The 18,757-nt window shown below is 42.9% G+C and overlaps 1 protein-coding gene across 4 annotated transcripts in view; it reads right to left on the minus strand.

Annotated features, from left to right (window-relative positions):
- Positions 1–13,931: 13,931 nt before the first annotated feature.
- Positions 13,932–18,757, minus strand: part of med23 (mediator complex subunit 23) — a 32,820-nt gene continuing 27,994 nt past the window's right edge. For all 4 annotated transcript variants that reach the window (XM_014205103.2, XM_014205102.2, XM_014205101.2 and 1 more), the window contains 3 exons: positions 17,862–17,982; positions 17,192–17,323; positions 13,932–14,628 (listed from right to left, as the gene is read on the minus strand). In XM_014205103.2, the coding sequence (XP_014060578.2) occupies positions 14,353–14,628; positions 17,192–17,323; positions 17,862–17,982 (529 nt within the window). In that variant the 3' untranslated portion in view covers positions 13,932–14,352. The remainder of the gene's footprint in view (positions 14,629–17,191; positions 17,324–17,861; positions 17,983–18,757) is intronic.

Raw genomic sequence — 18,757 nt, forward strand, 5'->3', positions numbered from 1 at the left:
GCAAATCATTTTATAACATTTTTGACATGCGTATTACTGGATTTTTTTGTTGTTATTCTGTCTCTCACTGTTCATATAAACCTACCATTAAAATTATAGACTGATCATTTCTTTGTAAGTGGGCAAACGTACAAAATCAGCAGGGGATCAAATACTTTTTTCCCCCACTGTATACACCTGTTCTGAAAGGCCTCAGAGTCTGCAACACTGGGCTGAGTCTGAGTCTGGGCAGTCTGGGCACACTGAGTCTGGGCACCACCAAGCAAGCGGCAATATGAAGACCATGGAGCTCTCCAAACAGGTCAGGGACAAAGTTGTGGAGAAGTACAGATCAGGGTTGGGTTATAAAAAGATATCTGAAACTTTGAACATCCCACAGAGCACCATTAAATCCATTATAAAAAAATTGGAAAGAATATGGCACCACAACAAACCTGCCAAGAGAGGGCCGCTCACCAAAACTCACGGACCAGGCAAGGAGAGCATTAATCAGAGAGGCAACAAAGAGACCAAAGATAACCCTGAAGGAGCTGCAAAGCTCCACAGTGGAGATTGGAGTATCTGTCCATAGGACCACTTTAAGCAGTACACTCCACAGAGCTGGGCTTTATGGAAGAGTGGCCAGAAAAAAAGCCATTGCTTAAAGAAGAAAATAAGCAAACACGTTTGGTGTTTCGCCAAAAGGCATGTGGGAGACTCCCCAAAGATATGGAAGAAGGTACTCTGATTAGATGAGACTAAAATTGAGGCCATCAAGGAAAGTACTATGTCTGGTGCAAACCCAGCACCTCTCATCACTCCGAGAATACCATCCCCACAGTGAAGCATGGTAGTGGCAGCATCACGCTGTGGGTATGTTTTTCATCAGCAGGGACTGGGAAACTGGTCAGAATTGAAGGAATGATGGATGGCGCTAAATACAGGGAAATTCTTGAGGGAAACCTGTTTCAGTCTTCAAGAGATTTGAGACCGGGACGGAAGTTCACCTTCCAGCAGGACCCTAAGCATACTGCTAAAGCAACACTCGAGTGGTTTAAAGGGAAAAATGTAAATGTCTTGGAATGGCCTAGTCAAAGCTCAGACCTCAATCCAATTGAGAATCTGTGGTATGATGTACAGATTGCTGTACACCAGCGAAACCCATCCAACTTGAAGGAGCTGGAGCAGTTTTTCCTTGAAGAATGGGGAAAAATCCCAGTGGCTAGATGTGCCAAGCTTATAGAGACATACCCCAAGAGACTTGCAGCTGTGATTGCTGCAAAAGGTGGCTCTACAAAGTATTGACTTTGGGGAGGGTGAATAGTTATGCACACTCAAGTTTTCTGTTTTTTTGTGTTTGTGTCAATAATATTTAGCATTTTCAAAGTGGTAGGCATGTTGTGTAAATGAAATGAAACAAACCCCCCCAAAAAATCTATTTTAATTCCAGGTTGTAAGGCAACAAAATAGGAAAAATGCCAAGGGGGGTGAATACTTTCGCAAGACACTCAGTGGCGGTTCTAGACCATTTCAACTGGGGGGGCCAAGCTGGGGCCAGTTGTACTGTTAGAGGGGCCAGTTACATTAGACGTTATTGTTGTCATATTGTTTTCTTCACTGCATTGCAGGCATTAGCAGGCAAAATACCATGTTCATAATCATCATCATTGCCACTGTCTAATAACGGATGTAAAAAAAGAACGATAGCAAAAATTTGTTATGTAAAAATTATTTCATACTCCACATTTAGGGGGGTCACAAGGGGGTCCAAAATTGTTGTCACAGGGGCACTTGCCCCCCACCCCCCAGAACCGCTAGTGAAGACACTGTAGGTTTACAAATAAAATACAATTTTTGTTCATGATTAATCAAGCTCATGAAAATATAATTTATCGTTAGACTTTATCGATATAAAGATGGGGTTACTTGTCTAATAAATAATTACATAAAGCATTGTTGTAGTACTCGAGTCCAGTCTTGACCACATATTGTCTTGGACTTGTCTCTGTGTCGGATACATTTGTACTCGGTCTTGACTTGGTCTCGGACAGTGAGGACTCATCATTTCTTCCCAAGAGCAGCAGAGTAAAACAACTCATAATTGTCACCTTCTATTCAGTCAGTGTATAAAACCGCTTCGCCAGGCCAAATATCTACACTCCTTTCATGACACATAAATATCTTATTGCCTATTGAGAGTGGGGCAGCAGTCTAAGGCACTGCATCTCAGTGCTAGAGGTGTCACTACAGACCCTGGTTCGATTCCAGGCTGTATCACAACCGGCCGTGATTGGGAGTCCCATAGGGCAGCGCACAATTGGCCAAGCGTCGTCCTGGTTAGGGTTTGGCCGGGGTAGGCCATCATTGTACATAAGAATTTATTCTTAACTGACTTGCCTAGTTAAATAAAGGTTAAATAAATAAATAAAATAAAATTGAAACCTGGGCTTCCTACTTTAATCGTAACATCAACAAAATTGAGCTTATGGCCGCCAACAGGCTAGGGTTGGCTCTGACTGCATGTGTGGTTAAGGATGTGGGTACGCAGACCCGCAAGCCACTGTGGCACCCCATGATGAGTTCAGATGTTTTGTGCCCCCCCATCAATGTTGCCCATCCCTGATCTAAACAATCCATATATCCCTGATCTAACCAATCCATATATTTTGAACTCTTATTATGGTGACGATTTGACACAATTACAATCATGGTCTTGAAGTGGATTTTTTTGGTCTCGGTCTTGGACCCCACGCCCCCCTCGCAGTCTTGGGCTTGACTTGGTCTCGATTTGCTCTGGCCTCCAAGTAGCAGAGTTTACTTTCTCCCCAACAACCAGGATGGCAGAACAAAATGTCTTCATCTGCAGAGAATGTCTTGACTTGGCTACTGTGGGAGACAGGGCCAAGTTTTCAGCTTCCCCCCGAGGCAATGCCAAACCCAATCTGAGGGATTGCAATGAACAGAAAGCTTAGCACCATATACTGTTGCATGGATGTATATTCATCTGGAAAAGCATCACTTTCAATGTAAAAAAAAGCAACCTTCAGTTGTAGTTGGAATCAAGCACACGGATCCCGGATCCACCTATTTCCCCAGGACTGTTCTGTTTTGTCCAGGACTGTTCTGTTTTGTCCATGAGAGATGCAAGTGCCTTTCCAACAGCCTTGCCTTCGCTGCCTCTCTGTCTTGATTAGATGTGGGTGGGTAGACTGGGCTCTATTCATCAAGTGTGATGACCGAAATGAGGGTTTGTCATCTCGAACGCTCCCCCAAAACTCCTCTCAACCTCAATTTAATTCCCTTACAAACCCTCCAGACCTGCCCGAGTGGCTGGCCCACCTAATTACCCGATGTCTATTCAATTGTGAAAAAATGACAATTATTTTATTTAACCTTTAATTACAATGGGAAGAAATATCAAGAATTGTCTTTCGGGAACAATAAAGATCTATTGAATTGAATTAAACTGCCGCACTGAGCACAAACTGGTTGAATCAATGTTGTTTCAGCGTAATTTGTCAACGTATTGCGATGTGGAATCTACGTAGAAAATATATTGGAATTGAAAAAAGTAATTGATGTGAACTGTTGTTTTAAGGGTGAAATTTCAACCACAGGATTATGTCATCATGGTAACCTAATTTCAACATAGAAAAACCTTGTATAAAATATGTTGAATTTGTACCATTAAAGCAAACGTCAGATCTTCAACATTACAGTATATACACTATCAGAAAATAGCTATCGTGAGAATGATTGTTGACAAAACCACCTAAAAACAAAATAAATCGATTTACTTGCAGTCGGACTCATTCCAAAGAGTAGGTTTAACAGAGAAAATGAAAAGTGACCATACTTTATCACTCATATACAGTAACATCAATGATGCTATTTAGGCCTATATAGCATTTGCAAAGTCATCAACAGCTATTGTTTCAATTCAACCCAGAACAGAAAAAATAGACAATACAATAAGAATAGGGTTTCAAGCTCTGGTTGATTTAAAATGTAAGTATATTTAGTGATATTTTGTTTGTCTTTAATTCCAGTTTGTCTACAAATGAATGCCAGGACAACAACCTCTCCCTCAACGTGATCTAGACAAAGGAGATGATTGTGGACTGCAGGAAAAAGAGGACCGAGCACGTCCCCATTCTCATCGACGAGGCCGCAGGGGAGCAGGTTGAGAGCTTCAAGTTCTTTGGTGTCCACACCACCAACAAACTAACATGGTCCAAGCCCACCAAGACAGTCGTGAAGAGGGCACGACAAAACTTATTCCCCCTCAGGAGACTGAAAAGATTTGGCATTGGTCCTCAGATCCTCAAAAGGTTCTACAGCTGCACCATCGAGAGCATCCTGACAGGTTGCATCACTGCCTAGTATGGCAACTGCTCGACCTCATCCAGGACCTCTATACCAGTCGGTGTCAGAGGAAGACCCTAAAAATTGTCAAAGACTCCAGCCACCCTAGTCATAGACTGTTCTCCCTGCTACCGCACGGCAAGCGGTACCGGAGCGCAAAGTCTAGGTCCAAGAGGCTTCTAAACAGCTTTTACCCTCAAGCCATAAGACTCCTAAACATCTAATCAAATGGCTACCCAGACTATTTGCATTGCCCCCCTTTTACACCGCTGCTACTCTCTGTTGTTATCGTGTTAAACAAATTAAAATATATTTATATTTGAGATTCTTCAAAGTATCCTCTCTTTGCCTCGATGACAGCTTTGATGATGCTCGCCAGCTGTTGTACACGTTGCGTGCCACCGAGTCATCGGGGGTTCGTTCTGCTGACATTGAATACTGCAGTACGGACTGTCAGCATGGTACGGATATCTGTTCATCCAGGGTTTTTGGTTGGGCTTTGTTCGGATTGTTATTGTGGGTATAACACATTTCCAAATGAAGCCTGACTGACGATATATATTTCTCAATGTTGATGGAGGAGTCCTGGGTGGACGATTCTTTGAACATAACGCAATCAGTACTCTCAAAAGTCCTGCAGCATTGAGTCTGTCTCCTTTGTCCAGGCCTCATTGTGTTGGTGGCTTCCTCTTGAATTGCTGCTTGTAGGCGGGGAGTAGGAACAGAGAGACGTGATCTGATTATGATAGTGATAACACATTGGAAATCCAACTAACTTTTTGCTGTCTTTTTGAGTGGGTGAATATAGGTTCATGTCATTGATCAACATCTCAACCAATTATTACCAACTTATCCACGTTGAATTGACGTGCTGTGCCCAGTGGGGCACGTTTATTGAATCTCTGTAACACTGCTTTGTGACCAGGGAGCTTTGACCGCTTTAGCTCGCCAACCGTGACCGTCTGACTTTGGCGTGACCATTCTGAAGGCTGAAAGCCGTTTGCTCTGGCTTTGTTTCTCTCCTCTTGTCCACATTACACTGTCCCCACTGTGGATTGAACTATGTCACTGTTCATGAGACACTGCATTATCTCGCTATCTCTTATCTTTCTCTCTTTGACACACACGAGCACTCACACGTGGACAAATCCACACTCCCCCCCAAACACAATATCTCTGGACAGCAGCCCACATCTCCAGGCCAAGGCTGCTCTTTGGGGAGAGAGTGAGGGAGGCAGGGAGAGATAAAGGCTCTTTTTTGCTGGACTGAAGGAACTGCGGTCGGCGAGAGGGGTCTCGTCTGTCTCCTTCTCGTCCTCAGGAGGCTGATGTGAGTGCTTGTAGCAGAAGTAATGAAAAGCGAATGAGGCAGTTTAACAAGGCACACGGTGGGGGCAGATTAGGCGGGGCGGGGGGGGGAGGGGCAATGATAGACAGACAAACAACAGGTAGACACCAATCCCCCCTGATGCACCCTGTTACCATGGAAACCCTGGCTGGCGGTGAGAAAATAGAGCACTAAGGATATAGGCATAAATATGCAGTTTCCTATTCAGCTGCACATGACTGGAGTTAACTAGAGTTAACTATGTGGATGGATTTACAGTGCCTTCAGAAAGTATTCACACCCCTTGACTTTTTCCACATTTTGTTGTGTTACAAAATAGGATAAAAATGGATTTAACAGTCATTTCAGAAAGAAAACGCCATAGGGAAATACAGTATGTTTAACCATTAATTAAACAATGAATAATGCAAGTCTTGGCGCTATAGGCTCTGCTCCTACAGGCGGAGGCTCGGGTGGTGGTTGAAGCAAGAACTCAGGGTATAGTAGCAGTAGCAGCAAGGGCAGCAGGATGAGTGAGCAGACCCGCGCGGCTTAAATAGACCACCAAATAAGGTAGGCGTGATTGATATTAGCCTATAATTGACGCCATCTCAGCTGATGCGTCAGCCTGAGGCGGGGAATTTGGGTTTCGTTTGGTTTCTGAACTGGCTACTTCACTTTTGGTCAACGATCTACACAAAATACTCAGTAATGTTACAATTCTTACGTTTATTACAAATGAATGAAAAACAAAACACAAATATCTTGATTAGATAAGTATTCGCCTTTCTCAATAAAATAGCGAACTGTATTCTGGCACTGGATGTGGGGAAGGCAAATCTGTTCCGTCAGGTTAAGTAGAAATTGGTTACCTCAGTTCACAAAAGAGACAAAAGTGAATGAGTTGTGGGTTTGCTTTAAAATATATGCAGTTGCTACTCCCTAAGTGTTTATACAGTACAGTCACAGGGCCAGGCAGGGAGATGTAATCAGGTCGACGGCTCGGTCATTATGGCTAAAGCTATTCAGACAGAATACAAACCGACGCAGCTCTTTTTTTTCTGAGACAGAGACGACCATGAAACCTTGAGATTGCGACAGTGCAAAGGATACTTTTAAGACCATCATAAAAATGTATACAACTATGACTCAGTGTGTGAACTTTCATCAACTTACATGATCCTAAAATGGAAATAGTTACTGTTGAATTGTGAGGGCATGAAGTCTCTGACAAAGGCAGAATGTGGCTTCTCAGGGTTCAGTCTACATTTACGTTGCCAGGTAACACAGGAACAGCAATTCGAGACGACCAACTAATGTGCAACGACGAGGCAGGCACCCCTGAATCACTGAGACACACTGTAGCCTCAGAGAGCAGAATCTTGTGACATCACGCACTCACACACTATTCATCTCAGTCTGTCCCCCCAAAAAGTATATTGTTCACATTATATGTGTCTCTTTCTGTTATTGTAATATCAGCAGGGGAGATAATACATCAGTTTAAAACGTGACAACTGTGCCTCTCTTGCAGAGGCTTAATCATTTAATAAAGTCTGGACTCTATTTCAAGTAGCGACTGCATATCATCTATCTATATCAAGTCAACTCCTTGTCAACTTGTTAAATGCATGCGCCTATTACATTCAGTGAGATTGGTATGGTCGGGGAAAAAAACATGAAGAATATGGGAAATTGCATTAATTGAACACAGCAGGAAAAAGCCCTAGCCATTAAACATCGATCTGTTGACGCACCCTGGAAAACATTTCATGCATATTTCCCTGGCGTCCGTCTCACATCCCCACCTCATTGACTTGTGCCATTCATGACTGGTGCTGAGGTTTTTCGTGTCACATACAGTGGGGGGGAAAAGTATTTGATCCCCTGCTGATTTTGTACGTTTGCCCAGTTACAAAGAAATGATCAGTCTATAATTTTAATAGTAGGTTTATTTGAACAGTGAGAGACAGAATAACAAAAAAATCCAGAAAAACGCATGTCAAAAATGTTATAAAATGATTTGCATTTTAATGAGGGAAATAAGTATTTGACCCCTCTGCAAAACATGACTTAGTACTTGGTGGCAAAACCCTTGTTGGCAATCACAGAGGTCAGACGTTTCTTGTAGTTGGCCACCAGGTTTGCACACATCTCGGGGGATTTTGTCCCACTCCTCTTTGCAGATCTTCTCCAAGTCATTAAGGTTTCTTGGCTGACATTTGGCAACTCGAACCTTCAGCTCCCTCCACAGATTTTCTATGGGATTAAGGTCTGGAGACTGGCTAGGCCACTCCAGGACCTTAATGTGCTTCTTCTTGAGCCACTCCTTTGTTGCCTTGGCCATGTGTTTTGGGTCATTGTCATGCTGGAATACCCATCCACGACCCATTTTCAATGCCCTGGCTGAGGGAAGGAGGTTCGCACCCAAGATTTGACAGTACATGGCCCCGTCAAATGATGCGGTGAAGTTGTCCTGTCCACATAGCAGAAAAACACCCCCAAAGCATAATGTTTCCACCTCCATGTTTGACGGTGGAGATGGTGTTCTTGGGGTCATAGGCAGCATTCCTCCTCCTCCAAACACGGCGAGTTGAGTTGATGCCAAAGAGCTCCATTTTGGTCTCATCTGACCACAACACTTTCACCCAGTTGTCCTCTGAGTCATTCAGATGTTCATTGGCAAACTTCAGACGGGCATGTATATGTATTCTTGAGCAGGGGGACCTTGCGGGCGCTGCAGGATTTCAGTCCTTCACGGCGTAGTGTGTTACCAATTGTTTTCTTGGTGACTATGGTCCCAGCCGCCTTGAGATCATTGACAAGATCCTCCCGTGTAGTTCTGGGCTGATTCCTCACCGTTCTCATGATCATTGCAACCCCACGAGGTGAGATCTTGCATGGAGCCCCAGGCCAAGGGATATTGACAGTTCTTTTGTGTTTCTTCCATTTGCGAATAATCGCACCAAATGTTGTCACCTTCTCACCAAGCTGCTTGGCGATGGTCTTGTAGCCCATTCCAGCCTTGTGTAGGTCTACAATCTTGTCCCTGACATCCTTGGAGAGCTCTTTGGTCTTGGCCATGGTGGAGAGTTTGGAATCTGATTGATTGATTGCTTCTGTGGACAGGTGTCTTTTTTACAGGTAACAAGCTGCGGTTAGGAGCACTCTCTTTAAGAGTGTGCTGCTAATCTCAGCTCGTTACCTGTATAAAAGACACCTTGCAGCCAGAAATCTTTCTGATTGAGAGGGGGTCAAATACTTATTTCCCTCATTAAAATGCAAATCAATTTATAACATTTTTGACATGCGTTTTTCTCAATATTTTTGTTATTCTGTCTCTCACTGTTCAAATAAACCTACCATTAAAATTATAGACTGATCCTTTCTTTATCAGTGGGCAAACGTACAAAATCAGCAGGGGATCAAATACTTTTTTCCCCCACTGTAGTTAATGGCTGCTCCACTGTCATCCGGAGCAGGGCTGTCTGTCTCTTCAGTCTTAATGACAGCTCTGGCTTGATTACTCTTCATTAGGAGTCCCAGGGGCAGACGCTAGGCACAGCGGATGAGGAGGCTGAGGCTGGGGGGTTGGAGGAACAGAGAGAGGATGAGAGGACTGGGTGACTGAGAGACAGGGACCTGGGGTGGACGTTCTGGGGGTCTGGGAAGAGACAGACAAGTCAGTCTGTCACAGATGTCCCACCACCATCTGAGCAGATTACCAACAGGTCTGTATAATTCATTCTTAGACCAGTGAGCGTGGCATTTAGAGACAGGGCTTGTTGTACCCTGCTGGGAGAACAACAAGGACTGAGAACGCATGGCATTTTCAGAGCAGTGAACAAATAAACCCACTTGAGAGAATAAAAGTGGCATATTGCAAGGGAAATAATGTAGCTGTTAACAGAAACTGAATAGGTGGGTGGTATAGCAGCAATTACAGTGCAACCTACAATCAAACGTCAGACACCGCATGCATTTCCAGAAATGCAAATGATCCTATTGCATTTTGGATAAAAAACAAACAAAAAAATACATCCTATATGTTTAGCCTGTTCCTTTCAACAGAACAGAAACGTTCAACCCTTGTAGAAGGAGCTTCACTTGTTTTAATGGAATGTCTCGACTTGAACCAGGGATTACTGAAAGCAATCATGCTTAATGTAGCGGCCATGCAACCCTACTGAGAGGGCCTGATCCTCTGGACACAGGAAGCAGCAAAGGGCCTTACCCAGACAGTCCACACCCCCTCCCTCCCTATCTTTGCCTTTCCCCTTCCCACTCCCCCAGGTCCCCTGGAGTCACATTCTATCTCTGGTCTGGTCTGAGAGGTCTGGCTGGTCACAGTGACCATGGCAACCGCATCATCAGCGGACCACAGATTGCAGGTCCTTGGGACTGTTAACAGGAAGTAGAGGTGAGGTGGGTTTCTCAAAAATTGCAGTGGGAGATGAAGACTTGGCCCTGTCTCTCCACAGTAACCAAGTCATGACTCTCTGTAAAGTAATAGATTTGTTCTGGAGACTTGGTTGTGTAGGAGAGTAAGGACTGCTTCTGGAAGCCTTTGTGTAATTATTTATTAGACAAGTGACACTATTTACATAAACCCATAAAGTAGAAATCTGAACCGAACATAAAATCTATTCTCATTCTACTTGATCCAGGGCCTGTGTTGCCTTTACCATGTATTTCTGTATTGCATTTTATCATACTGAGAATACCTCTTATCAATGTCACCCAGCAGATTCATCTTACTGAGCTTCAGCATCAGCAACTACTTGATTCATTTCAAGCGTTATTATTGAGTCAATTTCCCCACATTTCCTAAATCTATGACAGGTGAAGGCACAGCTGCCCCAATGTCTGGAGCTGAGCAGCAGCCAGACTGTCAAATAGAATCACCTTCTGTGGCCCTTATCTTCCTGTCCGAAAAGTCCACATGGTCTAGGCTAATGTAATTACCTATTGAAAAAAAATGTATTGATGGGAGACAAAAAAATTCTAACTTATATGTTCAGCTAAATTTATACCAACAATATTGCTAGAGGTATGACAGCAAATACACTGCCCCAGTTTTTCATCAAGCACATTTCTGAATTAGCGTCTCATTGCATACATACTGCACCAGAATTACAATTGCTGTACATTATAAACTGGGTGGTTCGAGCGCTGAATGAGAATTGGCTGATGACAAAATGTTTATTTTTACTGCTCTAATTACATTGGTAACCAGTTTATAATAGCAATAAGGGCCGAGGGGGTGTGGTATATGGCCAATATACCATAGCAAAGAGCTGTTCCTCCGCACAACACGGAGTGCCTGGATACAGCCCTTAGTCATGGTATATTGGCCATATACCACAAACACCCGAGGTGCCTTATAACCATTATAAACTGGTTACCAACGTAATTAGAGCAGTAAAAATAAATGTTTTGTCATCAGCCAATTCTAATTCAGCGCTCGAACCACCCAGTTTATAATGTACAGCAATTGTAATTCTGGTGCAGTATGTATGCAATGACACGCTAATTCAGAAATGTGCTTGATGAAAAACTGGGGCAGTGTATTTGCTATCATATCTCTAGCAATATTGTTTATTGAGTCCACCAGGCCAGAGGCAGTAGGGATAACCACGTGTTCTCTTGATAAGTGCTTGAATTTAACAATTTTCCTGTCCTGGTCGTTACATTCAAAATGTAAAGAGTACTTTAGGTTGTCAGTGAAAATGTATGGAGTAAAAACGACTATATTTTCTTTAGGAATATAGTGAAGGAGAAGTTGTCAAAAATAGAAATAGTCAAGTACAGATAGCCCAAAAAACAACTTAAGTAATAATACTTTAAAGTACTACTTAAGTACTTTACACCACTGCCAGTTAGCACAGGGCTTGCATCATTGCCGACGTGAAATCACCCATTCCCACACCGCTGTCATGCTGTTTGCCAGAGACCACTCTACAACCTGGTAATTTCTTAAGAGACTGCTTTAGCAGCAACACCTAATTTACTGTTGATATCTGAAAAATAGTTGAAAGCTGCCGGCACTGAAGGCAGCAGGGAATATTTGATAATGAAGGCATGATTGACTCAGTCCTTTATAGCCAAATTATACTTGAATTTATGGGAGATATAAAGGCATGTGCTTTGCATAATACTAACACAAATTACATAACTAAAGGACTCTACTGATTTAGCCACTTATCATAACAGGTAAACACAAAAATAAAAAAAACACTGGCACAGTCATCCCCTAGCAACAATTCAGTATGTTTTATATTCATAAGGGAGAATACTAAGGACAAGAGAAGGGGAATCCAGAAGAGGGTAAATATAAGAATTAATTCATTATTCTGCTTGAGGAGTTCTAGAGGGTTCTCTGAGCCCAAACTCAGTCCTGCCCCCCAGTGCACACTTTGGTTCCCCCCCTTGCACTACACAGCTGATTCAAATTACCAACTCATCAAGCTTTGCTTATTTGAATCAGCTGTGAAGTGCTAGGGCAAAAAACAAAAACGGGGGGGCAGGACCAAGTTTAGGAAACGCTGCTCTGAGCCTGTCAATCCATCCTCATTAAAAATCCATGCTCATGTTTTCACACATCTTCACTGTGGAACGAGTCCACTCCAACCATGTAGAAATAGTGTTTTAAGCACCGTACGCAGCTCCTGTCCGGTTTGTGTTAAAAGAGAGTTGGGAGTTGTTGACCCTGTTCTGACCTTAACCTGTTATGGATAGGGGGCAGTATTTTCACGGCCGGATAAAAAACGTACCCGATTTAATCTGATTATTACTCCTGCCCAGAAACTAGAATATGCATATAATTATTAGCTTTGGATAGAAAACACTCCAAAGTTTCTAAAACTGTTTTAAATGGTGTCTGTGAGTATAACAGAACTCATTTGGCAGGCCAAAACCTGAGAAGATTCCTTACAGGAAGTGCCATCTCTGACCATTTCTTGGCCTTCTACACTCTATTGAAAACTGAGGATCTCTGCTGTAACGTGACACTTCCTACGGCTCCCATAAGCTCTCAGAAGGCGGCAAAAAGCTGAATGATGTCTTTGCAGGCCCTGGCTGAAAAACACTAGCGCATTTAGTAAGTGGTCGATCAGAGAACAGAGACTGGAGGCGCGTGCACGAGGCGACACCATGTTTTTATTCTTTCGTCTTTGAACGAAAACGACTCCCGGTCAGAATATTATCGCTTTTCTACGAGAAAAATAGCATAAAAATTGATTTTAAACAGCGGTTGACATGCTTCGAAGTACGGTAATGGAATATTTAGAACTTTTTTGTCACGAAACGCGTCGGGCGCGTAACCCTTCGGATAGTGTCTTGAACGCACGAACAAAACGCCGCTATTTGGATATAACTATGGATTATTTTGAACCAAACCAACATTTGTTATTGAAGTAGAAGTCCTGGGAGTGCATTCTGACGAAGAACAGCAAAGGTAATCCAATTTTTCTTATAGTAAATCTGAGTTTGGTGAGGGTCAAACTTGGTGGGTGTCAAAATAGCTAGCCTGTGATGGCGAGCTATCTAATCAGAATATTGCAAAATGTGCTTTCACCGAAAAGCTATTTTAAAAATCGGACACCTCGATTGCATAAAGGAGTTCTGTATCTATAATTCTTAAAATAATAGTTTTTTGTGAACGTTTAACGTGAGTAATTTAGTAAATTCACCGGAAGTGTTCGGTGGGAATGCTAGTTCTGAACGTCACATGCTAATGTAAAAATCTGGTTTTTGATATAAATATGAACTTGATTGAACAAAACATGCATGTAAGGTATAACATAATGTCCTAGGCGTGTCATCTGATGAAGATCATCAAAGGTTTGTGCTGCATTTAGCTGTGTTTTTTTTTTTTTGTGACATTATATGCTAGCTTGAAAAATGGGTGTCTGATTATTTCTGGCTGGGTACTCTCCTGACATAATCTGTTTTGCTTTCGCTGTAAAGCCTTTTTGAAATCAGACAGTGTGGTTAGATAAAGGAGAGTCTTGTCTTTAAAATGGTGTAAAATAGTCATATGTTTGAAAAATTGAAGTTTTGGGATTTTTGAGGAATTTGTAATTCGCGCCACGCCTATCATTGGATATTGGAGCAGGTGTTCCGCAAGCGGAACGTCTAGATGTAAGTGTTTGTGCGGCCATAACAACATCCAGAAACCTGTCGCAGGTCCTGAGCTGACACAATACAGGTCCTCTCTACAGAGCAGAATAGCAGGGGATCAGACAAGACGACAATCCAACACAGAATACTAAAGACGTTTATTGTTTCTTTACTTTGTGTGAAAAACACAACATAAATCGCCTCTCATGATTAAGTGGGGAGTCACAAGGCACTGGACCATCTCATGTTATTACAAAAAGGGAGAGCAACAACAGAATGAGCCGCCACCAACTCGTCTTTTATATACATACTCTAGCAGACCAATGATTGCAGAAACACTTGTCTTTTTCCAATACACTCAACAATAAAAAGCACTATAAAGCTAAAGGTTATAAAAAGGTAATTCTGTTGTGTAACAGTTCATGTCTGTTTTCTTCTATGCTGCTTTTCGGACTGAAAGGTTGTTTAAAGCTTTGGAACAGACCACAGCACTGGGGCGCTGCATGGTCGGCCTCAAGAGACCAGACTCTCAGGGTCATCTTGTCCGTCTCAACCCTGACCTAAACATTCGTGGAGTGTGTCCATAGCAATACTCCAGCTGTTGACAGTGGGACCACAGCCATGGGGCAGACAGACTCCTTCCTTGGTGTGTGTGTTTTACTGGGCCACAGACAGGGGAGGTTGGAGGGCCCGGGGTTGCTCTGTGGGGCGGGTGAGGACACAGAGGAGGAGGGCTGGGGAACACTGGCGGCTGCAGGCTCCATCTTGCTAGTGTGGGTGATGAAACGCAGACGGAGCTTCATGGCCGGACGTAGGGTCAGGATGATTTTCTCCACCTGGGAACACACACACACACACACACACACACACACACACACACACGCAACATTAGACAGAACACTAGGAGAGACAAGGGATAAGCTGGGAGGAGAATTCAACTAAATCTCTTCTGTACTACTACTGGGGAGAGAAGCCAACTTCAGCCTCAGACCCTGACATGAAGTGGGACGTGCAGCAAGTGACTTCAAAGTAAAATACAAGTGGGAATGTTTGGAGGACAAACAAATTAGAATTTCAAATTCGGGGTGTGTTGATATAATTAGAGGAGGAGGTGAGAGGAGAGGCAGAATACCAATGCAGGACATGACAGAAAACCAAGTGAGCAAACATTGAGGTCAAGGAAAGGCATAAAGTACACATTATTTTAGGGGCTAAAGCAACAACTAAAAATCCCACAACTGAAACTTAAGTCAATCTCAGATCGATTGTCTGGGGCCAAGTTAACCTCCCCTTTCATGTAAGAAAGTCATGACCAACATGCTTTATGGGAAAGAGGATCGTTTTGTACATGTATTAAACTGCGAGTTTGACCAATTCCAGTCGCATGGCTTATGGGGTCCGGGGTCCTTTTATTGTAGAAGGACTGAGAAGCTCAGTTCTGGTGACCTTTTCAAAAGGACATGAAAATAAAATGCTGCTGACACCATCTTAAATAGAATTTCCACCTCCAGAAATGGGCCCAGTAACATATTTGTAATAATTCAGTAAAAAATATGAACACATTGGAACATTCATATAGCCTAAGCATGGCCTATATTATCAGATGTGCTATTAGCAATAAGCATCATCACCTGTAGCCTAACTGATGAAGCATAGTGACTATAAAATGTACAGCGCCTTCAGAAAGTATTCACACCCCTTGACTTTTTGTTGTGTTACAGCCTGAACTTAAAATAGATGACATTGAGATTTTGTGTCACTAGCCTACACATAATACCCCATAATGTCAAAGTGGAATTATGCTTTAAGAAATGTTTACAACTTAATAAAAAACGAAAAGCTGAAATGTCTTGAGTCGATAAGTACTCCACCCCTTTGTTATGGCAAGCCTATATAAGTTCAGGTCTAAAAATATGCTTAACAAGTCGCATAATACGCTGCATGGACTCGTGTGCAATAATAGTGTTTAACATGATTTTTTAATGACAACCTCATCTCTGTACCGCGCATAATATCTGTAAGGCCCCTTAGTCGAGCAGTGAATTTCAAACACAGATTCAACCACAAAGACCAGGGAGGTTTTCCAATGCCTCGCAAAGAATGGGATCTATTGGTAAAGAATTTTGTTAATCTAAAACATTCATTCTGTTTGCAAAAAGCCACTAAAGTAAAGCTGCAAAAAATGTGGCAAAGAAATTGACTATGTCCTGAACACAAAGCGTTGTTTGGGGCAAATCCAACGCTTTATATCTTTTTTGGGGGATAAAAAGAAACAGAATAGAACTAAGCACAGGCAAATCCTAGAGGAAAACCTGGTTCAGTCTGCTTTCCGACAGACAACGGGAGACAAATTCACCTTTCAGCAGGAAACACAAGGCCAAATATACAATGGAGTTGCTTACCAAGACAACAGTGAATGTTCCTGAGTGGCCTAGTTACAGTTTTGACTTAAATCGCCTTGAAAATCTATGGCAAGACTTGGCTGTCTATATGAACAACAACCAACTTGACAGAGCTTGAAGAATTTTAAAAAGAACATTTCAAAAACATGTTTTCTCTGTCATCAATTTAATCAATTTTGAATTCAGGCTGTAACACAACAAAATGTGGAATAAGTCAAGGGGTAGGAATATTTTCTGAAGGCACTTGAAGAATGGGGTTTGTCCATCTGCATTTACCCCATATGACAACATCCTGATTGTTGTTGTTGTTATTATTAATAATGAATATTTTATTATTAATACATAAATTATGAATTATTATTCACTTGAAAAATAGGTTTCTATAACAAAGTATGTAAATTGTTCTTTTAAGACGACACTGCACCTTTAAAAGCTCTGTTGTGCAGCAGCTGTGCCTAAACCATGCTCAAAACTCTGTGTGTAAAACTGCATTTGTAAACGATGCCACACGCTCAATGGAAGGAATAGAGAAATAAACGTGGCAGCAATGGAAAACTGGGAGCCCACCCTTTCTTAGCAAAGGACAAAACTGCTTTCAAAAGTGTTTTCCCATGATTGCATAAAAAAATTGTTGTGCTTTGACTGCTTATCAGAATACATGTTTCCCTCCTACGGCCCTCGCAACTTGAATGCGCCTCGAGAGGAATATTTATCTTGCATAGAACACACAAGCCAACTAGGTAAATAGATTCACTATTCTACTATGGGGTTGTCCGATTTTGGATTAATAACATTACATGGCAAAAATAGTTGGAAGTGGAAAGTTCCATCCTGAGTGATAAAGTACAGGCTTTGAATGACTTTGCCAGCAGCTAAAGTAAGCTACACACAGTTGACTGACTTAAGCGCTGCGGTGGTGAGCATTACAGACCATTTCATTCCCTTCATCTGAACATCACAGTGGCGAAGAACATGAACCCCTGAGTATTTCTCGAACCTGGTCTTTGACGCTGTCCCCGGTGAACATGTATTTGATGTGGTAGAGGAAGTCACAGATGGGGTCCATGTAGGACAGGTGTTGACTGTGCTGGTCCACAGCCTGTAGCATCTCATAGAACGCCACTCCAATCTGCGTAGACCGTTAAGAAAAGGCACAGACATAAAGTCACTGATTAAACGGTGAATGGTGGGTCACACATCTGATTAACACAAAGCCAAACTGAAAAACAGAATGAATGGATATTTTTGTCAGAGCGCGTTCCAGGGGGGTGGGCAGGCTGGTCAACAGCAGATTCATTAGAGCTGTCCATGGGAAGCCACAGCATAACCCAGCACAGAGCCACTGCCTCTCAACTCTCCCTCTCCACAAATAACAGGATTTCTCAGTGAGTCACCTAATCCCCCTTTAACCTAACCAGCTATTGTCCATTTTCACACACACACACACACACACACACACACACACACACACACACACACACACACACACACACACACACACACACACACACACACACACACACACACTTTAATGGTCAAGGGAGTGTGAAAGGGAATTTAATTGACAGGCCTTTTGTGTGGGATTGTATGGTGTAATAGGGTTGAATTAGGGTTGTGCTGGGAGATGGATAGGAGGGGGGGTATATATTGACAGGAGTAGTCCGTACCTCCAGCATGCAGCGGGTCCTCTCCTGTTGGAAGCGCTGGAGGAAGGGCCCCACTAGGTGGTACACATAGAGGAGCTGGAACTCTGTCTTTACTATGGGCTTCAGCACCTCAGACAGGAACCTGGGAAGGGAGGGGAGAGAATGTTACACTTCTCATAAAGAGAGATAGAGACTGAAGAGGAGAGGACGGACTGCTCTCTTTCAAAGACATGCTGGGATGGAGGAGAACAGGAGTGAAAAATCTCCCCAGAAATGAAAGAAAGTCATTTGTAAAGCCAAGCACCCGATGTTCAAAAGTGACTAAGGCTCTAACTGTGAGAGCTGTATGCAAATGGAGGGAAGACCGTGGAGGCGCTGAATTTGAACGATAATTGACAGGGTTTTTCTGAATGAACACAGACAGTGGAATATAAACCAGGTACAGCAGGACCAAAGCCTCAGTGTGTTTGTAGACGACAAGATGGATCCCACTTGGGATCTTGTCATGTGTGATCTGTGTTCCAGAAGCTTCAGCGTGAGGCGTACACACTCGGCTGGCCGAGCCACAGGCGGTGCGTCTCGTCACCGGGCTCTGTTGTCAGAACGCCGTGACGCCTGCTGAGATCTCCCACACGTCACGGCCCACGGCCCACACTGATGAAGACAGCCTGGGGATAGCAGCAACATGCCTGTCACTGTCACAATGTGATAGCGCTTCCACACTAACACAAACACCATCTGAGAGCCGTCACAACGGTAACAGTCTGGCAAGGAGAGGTCATCGTATATATATCTTGCCCACTCATGCTGATGGGCTTTTGAATATAAATTGCTTATGTAGTATTTCTGGTTGCTTTTCAAATTCAATCTCAAAGATAAACAATATTGGGCCTCCCGAGTGGCGCAGCGCTCTAGGG

Source organism: Salmo salar, chromosome ssa06 (assembly GCF_905237065.1).
Source record: "Salmo salar chromosome ssa06, Ssal_v3.1, whole genome shotgun sequence".
NCBI lineage: Eukaryota > Metazoa > Chordata > Actinopteri > Salmoniformes > Salmonidae > Salmo > Salmo salar.